At 34.5% G+C, this 19,607-nt stretch overlaps 4 protein-coding genes and 1 pseudogene across 5 annotated transcripts; 3 read left to right on the forward strand and 2 right to left on the reverse strand.

Moving 5' to 3' along the window:
* Window positions 1-2,772: 2,772 nt before the first annotated feature.
* Window positions 2,773-7,122, forward strand: LOC110715672 (protein NRT1/ PTR FAMILY 5.9-like). Its single transcript, XM_021894268.1, has 4 exons — window positions 2,773-3,020; window positions 3,324-3,541; window positions 5,557-6,077; window positions 6,245-7,122. Exons 1-4 carry the CDS (start codon window positions 2,966-2,968, stop codon window positions 7,044-7,046), a joined length of 1,596 nt encoding a protein of 531 aa, XP_021749960.1. The 5' UTR covers window positions 2,773-2,965; the 3' UTR covers window positions 7,047-7,122.
* A 903-nt stretch (window positions 7,123-8,025) lies between these two features.
* Window positions 8,026-8,985, reverse strand: LOC110715435. The gene has a single exon (XM_021894018.1). It carries the CDS (start codon window positions 8,983-8,985, stop codon window positions 8,026-8,028), a length of 960 nt encoding a protein of 319 aa, XP_021749710.1.
* A 1,024-nt stretch (window positions 8,986-10,009) lies between these two features.
* Window positions 10,010-12,950, forward strand: LOC110715566 (protein CREG1-like). Of its 2 annotated transcripts, XM_021894151.1 has the most exons (6): window positions 10,018-10,464; window positions 11,091-11,126; window positions 11,779-11,980; window positions 12,267-12,345; window positions 12,450-12,567; window positions 12,680-12,950. In XM_021894151.1, the coding sequence occupies exons 1-6, from the start codon at window positions 10,271-10,273 to the stop codon at window positions 12,702-12,704; spliced, it is 654 nt and encodes a 217-aa protein (XP_021749843.1). In that variant the 5' UTR covers window positions 10,018-10,270; the 3' UTR covers window positions 12,705-12,950. The 2 variants fall into 2 exon arrangements, with proteins under 2 accessions (XP_021749844.1, XP_021749843.1); XM_021894152.1 differs by lacking the exon at window positions 12,680-12,950 and having other exon boundaries at window positions 10,010-10,464; window positions 12,450-12,571.
* Window positions 12,951-13,896: 946 nt separating this feature from the next.
* Window positions 13,897-16,897, forward strand: LOC110715347 (annotated as a pseudogene).
* LOC110715346 (chlorophyll a-b binding protein, chloroplastic-like) lies at window positions 16,808-17,828 on the reverse strand. The gene has a single exon (XM_021893911.1). The coding sequence runs from the start codon at window positions 17,758-17,760 to the stop codon at window positions 16,954-16,956; it is 807 nt and encodes a 268-aa protein (XP_021749603.1). The 5' UTR covers window positions 17,761-17,828; the 3' UTR covers window positions 16,808-16,953.
* Between the last annotated feature and the right edge of the window lie 1,779 nt (window positions 17,829-19,607).

The following is a 19,607-nucleotide window of genomic DNA, read 5'->3' on the forward strand; positions in this document are numbered from 1 at the left end:
CTATGAGTCTATATGACTGATGGCTTATATGTACATATTACACGTTCAAGGTCATCTCGTTCATTTGTAATATATATGTATTCACAATATTTTTATGGTTCGTTTAAAAGTTATAACTTATAACAAAACAACAACAACAACAAAAAATAAAAAACAAAAAAAAAAACATGTGAATTAAACATTCATAATGCATATATACATATTCAAGTCATATTCTAACTTGTGCAATCAATCAAAATTAAACTAGTTGGATAGTTTTATACTACAAGCTATTCTTAGAAGCTTTAAGGTATCAGGTTACACGTAATGTATCACTTAATGGACCACATGCCCTTTAAAGCTCGAAACTTAAAATTGAAATTTCTTAAATATTTTGGTAATTCGATTATATCTTAATAACCAGTAAAAATGTAAAATAAATGATAAAAATTATCGTGAATTCGTGAGCAAGTAATGTACTTATGTACGTATGTACTTCCTTGTTAAGACAATCAAACTGAGAGTTTTGTGATTGAGCTTTTCTGATACGGCATATATATATATATATGACTATATATATTGTTGGAATATTTGCTTTAAATTATTACTGGTTACCTAACTCCTAATGTATAGAAATATGCTCTATTAAGTGATTAGTTTGTGTTATTAGTAGAATTTATGGGTAGTGAATTTAGTGGGTTGAAGTTAGCATAATCTAATGATCATGGGATCATGTTCCTTACCTATATCTTAGTTTTGCACTATATGTATATTGTTATATAATACGTTATCTAATGGATTGAATACAAGCTTGTTAATGTGATTCTTTCCCTCTCTCAACTCTGTAATTATAATTTCAACACATATGTTCAGCAACTACACTGCGAAAAAACCTATTATCTTATCACATGGAGAGAAACTCGCGAGACAATGCACAAGATTAACGACCAAATTACAATTTAGTTATTGTTAAACTTACTTATTACTCCATAGTCCATACTATGTATAAATCATCATTATATACTCTATTATTAATTAGATTGTTTTACTTAATTATTTTTTCTACTTTTGTGTATGTGTAGTCGTTCAATGTAACCATCAATAATACCAAAAAAAAACTTGCTACAAATGTGCATTACACGGATCAAATAACTAGGATAGTCTGCAAATATTTTCTGTAACACGTAACTGTTTAAACAGATTACCCCATCCTGATCGAGTTAGTGAAAAAGATCCTTTAGAACAACCGGGAGGGATTGTATCACCGTCAAAGATCCTCATTAAATTTGATCCTATTACCTCATACTTGAAAGATGCAAAATTAAAATTTACCACTATATATGCAAAGTAGTGGATACATATATAAACTACTTTAATCGTCTTTTTTCTGGCTTGGAGTTCGACATATTATTATGCATCAAATAGTTAATGTTGTGATGTAGGCTATCAAGCAAGAATTGGAAGGATAATATGTACTCCGATCCTTATCATTCATGTTTTATGATGATATTATTGGTAGATCGAAAGGTAGTTTTGTTAAGGATAATAATCTTCAATAAAATCACAATCATGATTGTCAATCGTTACAATATGCATTGTATCACATTATTTGATATAATAATCCAAGATTAGTAATTTTCTTTAGGAAAAAAGAATGCATAAAACATGCATATCACCTTTACTTTATTCATCTTTCACCCTTATCCTTTTATTTAATATATAAGAACTCAATCATTTTTCTTTTCACCATAAAACAATTATGGGTTAGCTTACAACTCTTCCAAGTTCAATAATCATTTTACAATAACAACATTAAAAGTTAGAAAAGGGGTTTTTTTTATTAAGCGAAATGAAATGTCATTCAACTATTTAAGTAATAAGAAAAACAAGCCAATTAGCTTTGGTTCTTACAACACATTTCAAATTGTTTATTATCTTTTAGGTTTACAAGGTGGACAATGTGATCATGCACGCAAATATTTTACTATACCATGACAACTTAAAACACTTTCTCACTTAGGTTGAATTGAAACCATGATGACCTAACAACATGTATTGAAGTGTGGAGGAGCATACGAACACATGACTTGGTGTGTGCATCTCACACTTCAACTTGTGCCACACGCCGGTGCAAACACAAATTATGTGATGGCAAGTACACCTCACACGCTTGCGTGTGGTGCATGAACAATGAAACATATACACTAGTTACAATTATATATGAGAAATACGTTAGTTATAGTAACTAACATATAGGGGTTTTTTTTTTACATCGAACAAACTAACATAAACAAAAACATTTAAGTTGTTACAATTTTGCCTAATGTTCACATGCATGTATAAACATTTTTGAACTTTTTTGTAATTTGTATGGCGAACTGGCCGAACTCAACTTAGCTTGTTAAATAGCTTTAATTAAAACATAACAATTATCACCCTTATGTAAAGTTATTTATCTAAATTTATATCTCAAATTTTTTGAAGATAAAAGAGAACATATAATCTCATCCAATTTGTATATATTACTTTTAATTTTTTATTTTCAATATCAATATATCGCGATTAGAAGCTTGTTTATTTTAATAGTTTATAAACAAATATTATTTTTACATAAACCTCCTCAGTCCTCATATATCATCATGAACCCCTTTCCCACCCCCAAAAATAAGTATCCATGTCACCAAAAATGGAAAAGAAAAATGTGTACATAAAGTTTATTATTAGTGGCATGTCTAATAACCCCATTAAAACATAAGGAAACAAAAAAACTTTACACATTGTGCTTCATGATCAATAATGGGTACAGTATACGTGCGCACAACAAATATATAATGGAAACTTTGGCTACCAAAGCTTAAGAGTCTTAATTGTTTTCATGAAATTCAAAAAAGATTAATGATGATATTGCTAGCTATTAATTGGAGGTTTTTGGTAATTTCTACTACATTATTGTAGTTATATTATTCTTCTTTACTTCTCTTTCTACATGGCAGGAAGACAGAAATCTAGAGCCCTCAACAAACCATGTATCATGCTTATAGGTATGTTAGTTACTCTATCTATTATTATTCATCATTGATTTTCATCTCAATAACACATTTTTTACAATTACAAATAACATTTTACTTGGACAATGCATGCAAAATTATTAATCTTAGTGTGCAATGTTTAGTTTTACGAGTAATATATGATTTGTGAAATATTCGGGGTAGTCTTCATTTTATTCATACGTTCTCAAATCATATCTAGATAATATCATATGACCTGGCTTGTTAATGTAGTTGTATTATCTTATTTGATTCATTACAACGTGCATGTGCATGTACACATGTACGTGTTTACAGTGATTGCGGGCATGGAGAGATTTGCATTCAAAGGGGTAGCATCAAATTTGGTGACATATCTAACAGATATTATACATATGAGCAATTCAGCAGCAGCTAAAACTGTAAATAGTTGGTGTGGGCTTACATCTATTATGCCACTCTTGGTGGCTCCTCTTGCTGATTCTTTATGGGATCACTACTCAACAATATTGGTATCATCGTTATTCTATATTCTGGTAAGTTCTCATCTATGTGAGATTTTTTTTTTAAGTGGAAAGGTGAACAAGAAGTTAGGATAATATTCTTTCAAGACTATATCCTAACTTATCAGAATAAATAAAAAAAAGAAAATCTACTATCTATAAACGGATCAATATTTTAGTGAGTTTGCATAAAATGGCCCAAAGAAACAACATAGTCTGCTGCTCTATTACTCTCTCTATATACAATCCTTGTGAGTTGTGATCTAAAGGTGTAGTGTAGCTATAGGATGGTAGCATATACAGCCATAATCCCTTGGCCGTCTTGGGACTTTTGGCTCATGTTCGCATCCATATGGCAATAATAGGGTAGATGGGAGCTAAGAGTTGTTTAAGTCGTCATGAATTAAAAGTCACGCGATACATATAAGTTTAGTCACTAACTAGGTTAGACCACAAGCAATGCATATAGATGTTGAATAATCATAATAACAATATGATTACATAAGAAATAATCAATCGATTTATCGGATATTAAAACACATGAAATATATATGAGTATTAAAAACAATAAAAACATGTGAAAGGAAATATTTAAATATGTTATAGTTATAATGTGCAAGTTGATATTTTAGCAAGTTCACTTTAAATTTTATATAAAAAAAAACTCATAATTAAAGATGCAAACTTTATTTTTATATAACAATGATTTATTTATTAGAAAGTAATTTTGGCGAGAAATTTTTTGATAATACAATGTCAAATGTTCTCTTGGATTCGCTTGTAGTTGTATGTAACAGATAAGCCTTGAGGATTTACGAAATGCCACTCATATTTTGCCTTAGTCGTTGAATTCACTTGGCTATTTTGTGATTGTGATAGTTACTAATTAAACAAACACCCATGTAAATTGATAGGTTTTGTCTGAGTGAATTGAATGCAATACAAATATAGAGTTCTTCCATGTGTATTGGAGAAGATTTTGAGTGAAATCCTATCAACCTACCATATATTTAGAAGTTAAACATTTTTCAATTATGATAAGAAATCTCCTCTATAATAATACTACTCCGTACAAAGGTGTTACCTAAAAATATAAAATTAAAATAAATGTATGGATTCACAATTTCACATCAATACATCATACAGAATGTCAGATGTTGGTGCCTTGGTGGTTTCCACGGCAAAATGCACTTTCATTTGTTACCCTGATGAATTGCAAATGTGTTCTACCAACTTTTTTATGGGTACATATAGTGCTATAAAAGTATAAAAGGCATAATGTAGATAGAATTTGATACCAATATTGAGTAGTACCCTAGAGAGTAGAGACCAACCAATCAAACTAGTTGCTTTCAATAAATAAAATTTATTAAAAAAAAAAACCCTAAAAAAAACCAAGTTGATATCTTGCGACAACAATCTTTTTATCATTTATTTGAACAAATATTATTATGTGTTGTACGAGTATAAGGAATTAAGTTGTTTTTAGCTTTTACCATATACTCTGTTACATACCATAGGCCCATAGCAGAAGTTTGGAAGATGATTTTGTTACTCTCGATAAGTAGAGCACAAAATTGTGTGACTCATAATGAAGGTGTCAAAATCAATTAGAGTGTCAAAATCATTTCCCTATTAACTATCATTCGATTTCATTTTTCATTTCACAATTATAGAGGGTCTTTAATTATTAAACCTCCAATTATTCTAATTAAATACTCCTCAAACGTCTTTGTAAAAAATTCTAGCACAAGTATATTACACCTTAAATCTAAATACATTGCAGATTCGACCAACGAACAATCACCTTAATAAAAAAATTTATCTGAAGTAATACAACATGTGAGTTAGTATTGATTCGACTTAAAATCCACTTTTAATTATGAAGAATTCCATTTCAAAAAAAAAAAAAAAAAAGCTACGATTAACATCTCTTGCTTGGAGTTGCATCACTTCCAAACCACCCTCCTCATCTTTTTTTTTTTTTTTTCCCCCTTTTTGTCTTGTTAAGCCTTTACTTATTACTACTCCTTTGCCCCTACTTAAAGGGCCTTGCAGCATTAACATCAACTACATTCGAATGGGCATGGCCAGTGAACAAGAATATCTCCAACGCATTCATGTTTTGGTCACTCTGTTTAATATCACTCGGCCAAGGAGGCTACAACCCTTCCTTGCAAGCCTTTGGAGCGGATCAACTCGGAGAGGAAGAAGACTTGCCCACTGATCAAACAGACCTTAAAAAATCCAGTAAAAGGACCCTATTCTTCACTTGGTGGTACTTTGGTGTTTGCAGCGGCAGCCTCTTGGGAGTCTCTGTAATGTCATATATCCAAGACACTTTAGGCTGGTCTCTAGGCTTTGCAGTTCCTACCTTAGCCATGATCGCGTCTATCATCTTGTTTTCCAGTGGCACCAGAAGCTATACATTTAATTTCACTAATGATCACAAGGTTGATAATCCTAATCCGTTCAAGACTACGGTTGATGGTCTAAAAGCTGCTATATCAAGGATGTTCAACTGTGGCATCGGTGAATCCCATCGCAAAGTCGATGTTCCAGAGTTAGAGTAAGTTTCTTCTATTTCAACAGAATGCATTAACTTGAATAATCAAAAATATTTTTACTTTGTAATTTATAGGTACTCGCATTTGATAAATCAAAGCATCTTTCATTTTACCTTTCAACAAAACAGAATTTCTAACAGTAATGGTCTTTTTCCTCTATATCTTAAAGGCTGCAGGAAAACCAAATCTCAAGCCAAAAGTTAGTAGGAACCAAGGAAGTTGATGAGAAACCCAGTAAAAGAATTCACCTTTCTGACAATATTAAGGTATCACTAAGGCTCTTACCTATTTGGACCATGTTGCTGCTGTTTGCTGTGATCTTCCAACAACCAGCCACATTCTTCACCAAACAGGGCATGACAATGAAACGAAACATAGGCACCAAGTTCAAGATACCACCAGCGACTCTCCAAGGAGCCATTACTGTCTCAATTATTCTCCTGATGCCCTTGTACGACAAGATTCTCGTTCCATGTACACAAGTCATCACCAGAAATGAGAAGGGAATAACCGTCCTGCAGAGAATGGGAGCAGGAATGGTCCTTTCTATCATTGCCATGGTGATTGCTGCCTTGGTAGAAGAGAAGAGACTCAGAACTCCATCCTTGACTATATTTTGGTTGCTACCACAATACATATTACTAGGCATATCAGACATCTTCACTGTTGTGGGAATGCAAGAGTTCTTTTATGGTGAAGTCCCTGTTAAAATGAGGACAATGGGAATAGCCCTGTATACTAGTGTGTTCGGAGTAGGCAGTTTCCTTAGTGCTATGATGATATCTTTGATCGAGATCTTCAGTACAAGGGGAGGAAAGCAGAGTTGGTTCTCAGATGATATGTCGAAAGCAAGGCTGGATAAGTACTATTGGCTACTAGCTATATTAAGTACATTCAGTTTGCTGGTGTATATAATTTTGTGTAGATTTCACAAGAGTAGGAGTGATTTGGGTGATGAAAATGATGTATAAAGTTTCGGTTTATAAATACACTAGAGTAGTAGTGACTTGATTGATGAAAACAGTTTATAAAGTTCTGGTTTATCAACTTTTCTCTCGCTCTAAGCTGTTCTTGTTACCAAATATAATCCTCCATATCAGACGGACAGGTGATTGGAATAAACAGGAAACTAATAACAGAAACAGTGGTGTTGTGAGAAACTGTGAGCACATGAAAGTGCAAGACTAAAATTTCTTAAGCAATGCCTGCTGGAAGACAAGGCAATTGGGTTAACAGAACAGCAGGCACAGATGGAATCAGAGGTTACATGTAACAGGTGTATCGTAACATCAACACTGCTCAAAATTATAGTGCCGTGACACCATCCATCATAGCACGAAAATAGCAAGATGATTAGCTGTGATTTAATTCACATTATAAGATTGGCAAGTCACCCAAAGCTCAGGCTTATAAAAGAGAGTCAAGCTACCCAAAGCAACAATTACAGCAGGGGGGAAAATGGCAAATGTGTTCTTACGCGCAAGGGAATAACATCAAACATTGTGATCTTTCCACATATTCCATATCATAAAACAAAACATAAAAAAAATGTTTCGCTGATGATGAACCAAGCATGAAAAAACAAAGTAATCGTTGAATTGAACAGCTATACACACTAAACAAGAATTATGCCACAATAGAAAGTATAATTCCATAGAACTATAATATTTAAGCTTTCTTTGTTCATAATATACAAACAACACATTTTATGGCTGAAAAAGCTCCAAAAGCACTAACAAAGAATGAAATTGAATACTTCATAAAACTCATAACTATGATCACCTGATACAAAGATGAATAACCACAGCTATTTTCCTCGAATTCGAAGGCATAATTCCCTTTCCTAATCCTTGCAACTCCCTTTGTAATCTACATGTAATCTTCTATCTTTCGCATCAAAGGAAGAAATTCTTTTCGTTTACTCATACAAGCAGTCAAACACCAAGTTACCTAACTCACTGAATGAGAGCCATGACCATTAACACCCAACTCCACAGCACCACCATTCTCCCTTCTCAACCCTGCACTACCATCTTCCTGTTTAACCACATCATTGCCACCATCATCGGAATCCGAATCCAAAGTAAACGTCCCTTGATTCTCCACCCTTAGCACCTCAACACCGAGAGGCCGGTAACTCGAGTAATTACCCTCGGCAACAAACCTTCTTCCAAAACATGAATACACCACACAAATCAAAGTAACAAGGAAAGCAAGATGACAATTGAACAATAGCACAGCAATCGCTCCACCACGATGAGTATCCATATGACCATTACAATTAATCGTGTAATTCCCTCTACTCTTATGATGCAAAGCACAATTATTCGCAATCAAATCCGAAAAAAACGAAAACCCCATTTGCAAAATCCAAGTTCCCTTCAAGATTAACCCTAACCCACGACCCAATTTAGGGATTCCAGAATTTGGGGAAATCAATTCAATCATAGTAGAAAACACACAAATTGCAATCGGAACAAGCATTAAATCATAGTAACGATTCTCAATTCCATCAGAATCCTTCAAATGGAGATGAAAAAGTAGAAATTCTTCGAGAAAAGCAAATAGAAGGATCAAATTGAGTAAAGGAAAAGGGAAATTGAGCGATTTAGAGAAGAAATTACAAATACCCAGAAGAGAAAACATGAAGAAAAGGGATGAAATCGCGAGTACCTGAAGTTGGAGGGTAGAACCGATTTTGTCAGAGGAAGAAATAGCGTCGAAGAAGGAGAGAAGAGAGTTGATGATGAAGAGAAGCGAGAGAGATGCAGCGGAGATTAGGGAGATTGAGGAGAATCGACGGTGGTTATTGGGTGGTTGTTGCGGTGATTGGGAGGAAGAGGAGAGAGATTCCCAAGCTCCGAGAAGGATGAAACTGCCACCAGCAAATGCCATTGAAAACAACCCCATTGTAGTTTGATGGTTTTCTGGGAATTGGAGTTATTCTTCTGCAAATGATCTGCAAAGAAGATGAAGATGAAGAGGTTGGTCAAAGGAGAGAGAGTGGTAGAATGCAGAGACAGCAGAGTGGTCGTTAAGTTGAAAAGGTCACCGGCCGTTACACGGTACGCTGCTGTAGAAGAATTTTCAGTTGCTTCAATTCATGCGTCCGGTTTTGACAAAATTGACTTATAAACTCCGTAATAACACGGAGTACTCGGTAAGGCTTTATTAGATCAGAATCTCTCATAGGGATTCGGGTTAACAAGCTACGCCTTATGAGAGCAGGGGAAAGCAGGAAAGATAATGGATTTCGTAATTCCCTCCTCAAATAGTCTCTTATGAGGTTTGATCCTACAAGTATCAAATTACTCGATTAATACTACTATAAATCCGAAATATGAGATTTAACCTTTTTCTAGTGTAGATACGGATTACCTTGTCAAATTGGCTCAATACGATAATGAACTTTAACTTATTAAGTATTAACTATTCAGTAATTGGCATTAGAGTCAAGTGGTGGTATTATTTGCCCAAGTGCGAATCAACATACATATACATGACATGTATCGATTTAAATGTCTTAAGTGCACATATTTTTATAGTAAAACTGAGATGAGCAAAATGGTTTGGCTAGCTATAGTGTATACTCTAATGTGACTTCATTCATAATGTATTACATAACTTATGAAATATGAAGTAATTGGTTATAAGAATTGATTTTCTTCATTGGGAAAGTTTTAAGGATAGTAGTTTCTCTTTTATTCATTAATTTAAGCATTCAAGCATCAAATAATATCTTTGTTATCCACTAAATTGCAATCACATCACGTAAGATCACACTTCAACATTATGTATGCCTCCAATACCCTTTTCAATCAAATAAGCAACTAGTAGCATGATATTTTCAATTAAAATCACATTTTAATTAAATTTCATTACCGTTATCTATTATTATCTACCAATTTGCATGTCATACACGAATTAAAAGTTTTTGCTTTAAACCCTCAATTAGGCACCAAATAACAATCTCTTATCATCAAACTTATCAAAAATCAAAATAGATTTACAATTACATCACGAAAAAGCACACTTCAACGCAATGTCAAAACTTTTACCAATTTCACTCAATTAGGCAACTCCTATCATCATCTTTCTTACTCTCACCTTAATCATATTCCTTTTTAATATAAAAGCAATCCATCTCTTTAAAACAAAAACAAAGTAATCCAATCTCCTTCTTCCTTCATTATCAATGGAACCCATGAAAATGACAAATTTTCCAATCTTCAAAGTAACCTCACTCTTCTCATATTTGATGTTGATGGTGTTACTCTTCCAGTTTAGTGTTGAAGGGCGGGTTTTATTTCCTCTCTCCAAACCAAACCCCAATGATGCTGCTGCTTACGCTCGTTGGTTGGTTTCCCAGAATTCTTGGGGTGTTCTCAAGTATATTTCTTTCTCTTCTTTTTTATCAAGTTCCAATTTTTCTTGTTAATTGATTACTGGGATGTTTACAATTTTTGTTTGATTGCAATTGTTTAATTGAAAATCCCTTAAATTTTGTATCTTAGATTATTTGGGTTTTTATTCAATCATTGTATTCTACATGGGTTTGTTTAGATTAAGGACATTGATATAATCATACGAAAGAATTGAATCAAATTACTTAGATTGGTGTTGACCGATTTTGGGGAAGCTGGTTTTTTTTGGATTGTAGTGTGTAGAGGGAGTGACTGTAATATAGTTGGATTCAATTCAATGTCTTCGAACACGTTGACCAACTAAGTTAGTAGACATCCACCCGAATACGAACTTTGAATATTAGCGTTCATCTTACTAAAGTAGTAGTTACATCCTTTTAATTCAATCATCATTCATCACAATGATTGAAGTGAACCATCTAACTTGTTTTGCTGGCCTTGATAAATCAAATGTAATTTTTTTCGTTCTTCGAATTCAAAACTGAAAAGTATCATCTTTTGGTTTTATATATAATGTGTTTATGTGTTCAATTCAAGGTGAAAGTAATCTGTTCAGGCTTTAAACTAACATTTTCATCATTTGTTTTGCAGTACCATTTCGCCAGGTTTGGGAGGAGCACCTTTTGGGTATTCACTCTTTCCCCAACTTTGTTATTCTTTTCTCTTGCACTTCATGGTTGTTGAATTTGTGTCGGGTCTTAGTGCTGAAGTTGGGTTCTGTGTATCGGTGTCACGTTTACTCATCACAGATATTGCATTGTTTGTATGTTTGATTTTGATAGTCTTTCAATGTCATGGCATTCATTTGGTTGGTGTTCTTGTTACAATTGGTTTGATTGAGCCTTCAGTGCTTCCGATGTGATGGCATCAATGTCGTCTGTCTATCAATTTCAATATAAGTTCCACAATCCGCAGGACCACATATCAAGTTTTTGAGGTTTTACCTATGCATGATCAATTAAATTGCTGAGTCTTATGCTTGCCACATTAGTGCCGTATGTTCTTGAGGCACGGCTGACAATAATGTCTTCATTGATCTTCTAGTAGTTCTTGAGACACATTAGCAAATTTCTGTTTTCACGTAATATTTACCCCAATTAATCTTCTAGTAGTTAAACTGCTGAGAGGGTCTTTGTCCTTACAACTTACAAATACATCCTTAAGGAGATGAAAGCTATTGTTATATTACAATCTGTGAACCCCACAGACTCTTTCTGAATTGATTTTAGGAATCATATCAATTGATTGACATTATGATGTGTCTGGAATCTGCATGTAGGAATGTGGTTTCGTTTAGTGATGGGAAGCCAGGCAAAGGTGCAGGTGTACCATATTTTTACTTGACAACCCTTGATCCAACCGCAGCAAATGCTCTGAAGGACCAAAGATCCTCATTGGCAATCAGCGAATACCCAATTGGGACTTGTGGAAAAACAGATCCTGAAAATCCCACTTGTGCAAAAATTACACTTACTGGAAAGGTGTGCTTTTCTTCAGTAATTCGTGGTTTTAGCATTTGGTGAATTCATCTATAAGCTTGTATGTAATGTTGTAGATTTTTTGCTTCAAATCTGGCTTCGAAACTTGGCAGCGGTTCAATCTGAAAGGCCATACTATGTTTACAATTAGTAAATTACATGTGGACTTGTGTGAGACTTATTAGGATATTAGTCTAATACTCCGTATGTAATTATTAGCAGTATTGATCAGAAATATGTGTACAGACTTATACTTCGTATGATTTACTGCCTTCGTGATCTTTTTCAGTTGAAACTGGTTGATGCAAACTCCAAAGAAGCAGAATTTGCAAGGTCTGCCTTGTTCGCCAAGCATGCTGAGATGAAAGGTAATCTTTCTATTATCTACTCCCTATTTGAGGTAAATGAAATTTTATTTATCCATGGGCTGGGTAATATTTTGATGCTAACACAGTGATTTATGTTTGAATAGGTTGGCCGGAGAGTCACAACTTCCAAGTCTTCAAGCTAGATATTGAAAATATATTTATGATTAACTGGTTTGGAGGTCCAAAACCTCTTACTGTTGATCAATATTTACAATGGAAAACGTGAGTGAATTTGCTCAATCATGATTCTGAATAATTATACAAGTACTTCGTGTATATGAAGCTCTAATTAGTTGAACTGCATAAATCTCATTTAATTGTTTTGTATGTGCAGGAACAAATTGGCAAACTCTTTGTAAATTCATGTGTTGCGACTCCATTTCTGATTCAGGCATGTTGTTTCAATTGTAAATGTCAAGGGTATATAAAACATTGTTTCTGATCAAAGTTACTATGCAACATGTATATCAATCTATACTGTCTATTGTAATTTGTAACCTGCTAATATGTATGTACATTATGAAAGTGGTATACACTATCAAGTTTATGTAAGTACTAAATTGGGTATACAGCAATATAATGGCAATTGGTATATATTTTGATCACTTCTATTTCTAGATAAGTGACGTTTAAGGTTTGCACCTTATTTTTTTGACAGCAAGAACAACAACATAAAACAGCAGATCAAAGTGCAACAAAATTCTATGCTACATTGCTACTAGCTATACCAGGAATCTCTGATAATGCTAACATTTTCCATTGGACTTGATTGCATGTTTTTAGCAACATCTAAAAGTCTAGAAACTGCAATCTGAGAATATCTTGACATCCTCCTTTCCTCTTCAGTAGTCTCTTCAGAACAGCAAATAATTATTCTGTCTGAACAGCTGAGTTTCTTTGTCAATCTCAATCATATTCCCATTCTCAAGTAGAACCCGTCCAATAGCCAGTTTCTTTTATTTCTTTTCCATGATCCATCAGCAAGTATCTTAGTCAAGAAGACCTTGTTAGTACAACACTCAGGTTTTCCTGGTTACAATCTTCTTCTGAGTTCCTCAGTGCTGAAGATGGTACATTTTGATTTCTCAAGCTATCAATTGAGCTTATACTACCTGAGATTCTCAGAAGTACCCTTAAATCTACAAAATACTCCATAACTCATTTTATAATTTTCAACAAATCTACAGAGGCTGGGAGACTGTTTCAAACTTTCAGATTCTAATGCTCTTTGAGCTATTAGGCCTGTCTTTCTTGCGAAATAAACTCATTCAATTTCGTATCTGGCCTGAAATAAAGACTGTAATACTGTATTTCAAAATAACATTAAGAAATGAGGATCTCCAATGTCTTGACATTGTTCAGTCCCTAAAAGATGTTTCTCATCTTCTGTAAACTGACTGCAGAAATGGCATGTTACTAGGATATTCTGCTTCCTAAGATTAACTGTGACTGGCAGAACTTTTTGCATAATCTTCTAGACTAAATGTTTCCTTTTCAGGAAGAGTCCATAGTTGTTTCTCGAGACTGTGAGCCATCCTTACATGAATTTTGATGTCGGTTCCCCATTTGGATCGGAAAGAGTGAGCAGATTTAGCGGTCAAGTTGGTCCAATATGAGCAGCCAGTATAATCCTTACTGAGTCGTAAGACTCGTAACTTAATCACAACTTATCTTCTAAAACTATGCCCTTATTAGTGTCCGAACTAATATGGGAAGAAGTAAGTTCTTGTATTGCATTTGAATTTGGCTAGAATATTTTAATCTGAGGAGAATAGCAAGTCTTGCAAGTTGCAACCAAATCACATGAACAGCTAGATATATGTACTTAAAGACCATAAGATTTAATGTTACTTAAAAAGGAAACTAGTACCCATCAAAACGTTGTTTTTATAGGAAGCAATAGTACTGTATCCTGTGAGAGTATCCTCTATCTTGCTGCTATCAGAAAAATAAAATGGAGTTGAAAAAGAGAATAACAAGAACATCTCCAATTTTCAGAGTAAATATTCTGCTAACATATTTGATTTTATGAATACATTGGGCTTTCGCCACCTGAAAATGCCCGACGGTCACCCGCATGCGGCTCACGCCATTCGAGGTGGCCCAGCCCAGCGTTCCTTTTGTGTTGCATTTGAGTGTGAGTGCTGATGGACGTTTGCTGAAGCTTTCTGTCTACAAACCCGACCACACTGACATTGCTGCCTACGCTTCGTTGGTTGATATCCCAAAACTCTTGGGGTGTCCTCAAGTAAATTTCTCACTTTCATTCTTTCAATAGATTCACCTGGTAAAATGTTCCTACTTTGTATATGTTATCTGATTGCAATCTGACTCATTTAGATATCAGTTTCTACTGTCTATTCCTCTGTTGATCATTTTGGATCTTATTCAATCTGTTTTCTTATATTTTATGTGCAATGTAATAGTGTTTTGTCAATTTATCTACTACAATATTAGGCAGATCTTTTGTGTTTTATATGCCGCTGTATTAGATTGTTCCCGTGTTAATTAGATGATCCATCTCTACTTATCTGAGCCTTTTTGGATGGACATTAGCTAAACTATAAAGCTCACAATCTTTTAATTAATCTAGTTTTTGACCAATTTGATGCACAAATTTTTTTTCATAAATTTAAAAATTGGTACTGTTTGTGAATGTAATAGAACAAATGAATGAGGTAAAGTCAAATGTTCTAAAAATGACTAGAGAGAATGAGTTTGGACTTTGGAGTTAGTTGAAAATTAAAAATTCAGGGTTTGACTTTTAAAAAAATATGACCAAGAGTTGACTTTTTTTTTTGGATAGCTGATCAAGCGTTGAATTTTGATCCTTTAGATTTAGATTGGGATGCAAAATATGTTTGCTCATTTGACATTATCAGAAGTGTTTGTTTTATATTACCTTTCTTTAAGTTGAAGTATGTCAATTATCTATTGTAAGTGAAGCTAATACTGTGTTGTTTTCATGTTATTGCAGTACCATTCCGCCGATTTAGGAGGATCTCCTTTTGGGTAATCTCTATTGTCCCACCTCTTTGCTTTTCCCTCTTTAAGGTGTCCAGTATACGCTCGGATGTAACATGTATACCATACACGATACACCTATACTCAAATTATGCTATTTAAACATTTAGAGGTCTCCTAATTGAGTAAATGGGCTAAGAAAATTCCCTTTTGTGACAATACACCCGGGTGTATGATTTATATAATGGACATTTCCTTAGCCTAATGTGCCTTGTGCTTACAATGTGGTTATCATGAATTCACGATGTTGCAATTGATGTTTTTCCTTTGTTATTGGAAGATATATTATTCTATCACGAAGTACAAATTAAAAAGGCACAAAAACTCAATGTCAGATGCTTGATTTTGTAAATTATCGTTCTTGTTGATGATAACAATGATTTACCTACATGTAGCAACGTGGTTTCGATTAGTGATGGACTTCCCGGTAAAAGTACAGGCATACCATACTTCTACTTGGCAAAATATGATCCCACCACTGCGAATGCTCTGAAGGACCAACGGTCTTCATTAACAGTAAGCGAATACCCAATTGGGACTTGTGGAAATACTGATCCTGAAAATCCCACCTGTGCAAAAATTACTCTTACAGGAAAGGTACGCTTTTCTGATACAGAATAGTAGAGTACATTTTAATTTTTATCGTAGATGATGTTCTGCTGCATACACCACTTGTTCATACTGGACCTGTGGTTTTACAGTTGAACCTAGTTGATGCAGACTCGAAAGAAGCTGAATATGCAAGGTCTGCCTTATTCACTAAGCATCATGAGATGATATGTATGTACATCCCCTCTACCACACATGACACACCCTTATTATCCTATTCGATAATTGTGTTTTCTTGTAAAGGCTAACACGAGTGCTTAATGTTTTGAACAGATTGGCCGGAGAGCCACAACTTCCAGATCTTCAAACTAGATATCGAAAATATATTTATGCTTAACTGGTTTGGAGGTCTAAAACCTCTTACTGTTGATCAATATCTGAATTGGAAAATAATGTGAGTTTAACTTCTAACATGATTGAGTTGTATGTTTGTACTTCATCTCTGTGAACTCATCCGCCACTCATTATGTATGCAGGCACAAATTGGAATTCTCCTTATAGAGTAATGCTTGCATTCGCGTTGGTGTTACATTCTGATTCTCAACTGTATTCTATCTTATCAGTCCTGCAAAATGTATCAGAGTATTCTCTATTGTAAGATTCTTAATATTCATGTTCTTGTAAGAGTTGAATTGGATTTACACTGTCAAAGTGGTAATTGCTGATTAATTTGCTTTCTTAACACTATGATCCCCTTCTTTTTATGTCTTAGTTGCTTTCCTTGCTCCTAAATTATGTACACCCTTCATTGAAGTCGTAGAACTCAATAAATTTGTGTTTGATTGTCCCCGTATCTTGTTGAAAATAAAAACATACTTCGTATTATAAATTGTCACATAATAATTATTAAATATATTCATTCATTAATTAATCTGAATCAATAAACACAATTTACATTGAAGCACAAGAAGTTCAAAACTCATACAAACACTACCGTTTTTATCATCCCTAAACTCCTAACAAGTAACAACCACTTCATTTACCAGGAACAAAGTTTGTAGCACAAGACCAAGCATTGTTATTAACCGGGTCGGCGAGATGGTCAGCTAGGCTCTCCAACGGACCCTTACCGGTAACAATAGCTTGTACAAAGAACCCAAACATAGAAAACATAGCCAACCTACCGTTCTTAATCTCCTTAATCTTCAACTCGGCGAAGGCTTCCGGGTCATCCGCCAACCCCAACGGATCAAAGCTACCACCCGGGTAAAGCGGGTCAACCACTTCACCAAGTGGGCCACCCGCGACCCGGTACCCTTCAACAGCACCCATCAAGATTACCTGGCAGGCCCAAATAGCAAGAATACTTTGGGCATGAATCAAACTTGGGTTACCCAAATAATCCAGCCCACCTTCACTAAATATTTGTGAACCAGCCTTGAACCAAACGGCCTCACCAAACTTAACCCCATTTCGGGCCAATAGCTCGGGAAAAACACAGCCCAATGCACCCAACATGGCCCATCTACAGTGGATTACTTCAAGCTCACGGTTCTTAGCAAAGGTTTCAGGGTCAGCTGAAAGACCAGCAGTATCCCAACCATAATCACCAGGAAATTCACCAGTAAGGTAAGATGGTGCCTCGCCCGAGAACGGGCCTAGGTACTTAACTCGGTCTGGACCGTACCATGGACTACTGCTTGATGATACTGTCTTGGGCTTTCCGGCTGTCTTTCTCATTGTGATCCTTCCCTCGCCGAGGATTTCTGAGGCGGTTGGGCCGAGCTTTAATGCCTTCCCGGCGAGAGAAGGTGAAGATAGAGCCATAGTGGAGGAAGCCATAATAGAGAGAGTGTAATAATGTTTGTAGTAATGAGTTTGTGTTTGATCATGGAATATGGGAAGTTATGAAGTTTGGGTTGGTTTAATATAATAGGAAAATGTGGGGTATTATTGTTATCTAAAGGGATATCTTTATCTAGTTTCTTATTTGTTTGGGAAGATTTTTTGGTGTTGTTTATAGTTGGTATTTGTCTAAACCATGAATTTGGACGATTTTTGTAAAATTTTGAATGATGACCAATATGAGGAAGACACGTGGAGATTTTGGGATTGCAATAATAATCTAGTAGAAATCTGTTTGTGTTTGGATTTTCATAAGTTACAACCAACTAAATCAAGGAGCCGAGTTTCATCAAGGTGATTAAGCAAAGTTGTTGTCTTCTAGTCCTACACTCTCTTCATTCTAATTTATTACAAGTATGGCTCTTTTTTGGAACATAGTTTTAATTCAATAAATGATTGCAAAGTATACTAGAGCAAATATTATACGGTGGTTTTATACAAGAATCAAACCTTTGCTTTTGTAGAATAGTGTAATCCTCCACCATGTTATTAGTGCACCATCTCAACTAAAAGCTTAAGCTAATGGTTGAGGCTCATGAATATATTTTATACTCTATCACTCCCCCTCATATGAAGGGTCCTTTGGGCTTGAAATGTGGATGCAACACAAGCCCGCTTATACCTGGTGCGAATTAATTCCACTTTGAAGGAGGGGTGGATGAGATTCGAACCCGTGACCTTTGTGTCACGCTGACTCTGATACCATGTGGAATAGTGTAATTCTCCTCAGTGGAGGCTTCTCATTCATTCAATATATATAGGGTTTACAACCTAATTTTGAGATAACCTAAATTACACAAGATATATCTTTTACAGAATATTCACAAGATAATATAAACCTATTATCTATCAGATTTCACGATTATATTAAAAGGTTAACTATTGAACTTTGAACTATGTGTTCAAATCCCATTGTAGTTCAATTGTTGGTTGTTCCATGTTAGAGAAAGAGGGGAAAAAGATACTCGATCAATTTTTTTAAGTGCCCATTTTGATTGGTATGCACATTTTCCCACTTTGACCAATATTATCTTTAATTAGCAATAAATATAATTATTTAAAGTTGATATTTGAGAAATATACGTTATGATGATTCAAACAAGTACCTTATGAGTTAATGACTATGTTTGATCTTATATACGAAGTATAAAGTAAAAACATTAGTTAAAGTGAAGTATATAAATAGTATCAAAGTGACTAAAGTGGTAGGGATTACTTGTAGGAGTTAGTTATTCAATGGTTACTTGTAGAGTTGTAGGGGTTACTTACTCAGTCGTTTAGCGCGTTTTGAGTATGAGAATAATCTCTATCTGACCGAGTAACCCTTAGATAAGTAACCCCTGAATAATTTACCTCTAACCAAACGAGTAACCTCTGAATAAGTAATCCCGAGTAACTCCTGAATAAATAACCCTTACAAGTAAACCCTGACCAAACAAGTAATAACCCCCTGCAAGTAACCCCTGCCACACGGTGTGGACAATCGCATATAAAAAATTGTGTTCACAAATAAGGGCCTCATTTATTCACCTTATTTTCACTTATTTCATGTCTAATACGTTCACAAAAGTTAAAAATAAATTCAGTTCAATATAAATAAGTTCTGATAAGGATTATCCAAATTTAAATTACAACAAAATAAGTTCAAATAAGTTTGGTTTTTTCTAAAAAAAAATAGATAAATTTAATTAATTTTAAATTCACTTAAATGAAAATTAAATGAATAGAACACACCCTAAAAGAATGTACTCCATACCATATCATAAATATGTAAACTACAACTT

This window comes from Chenopodium quinoa, unplaced genomic scaffold (genome assembly GCF_001683475.1).
Source record: "Chenopodium quinoa cultivar QQ74 unplaced genomic scaffold, ASM168347v1, whole genome shotgun sequence".
Lineage (NCBI taxonomy): Eukaryota > Viridiplantae > Streptophyta > Magnoliopsida > Caryophyllales > Amaranthaceae > Chenopodium > Chenopodium quinoa.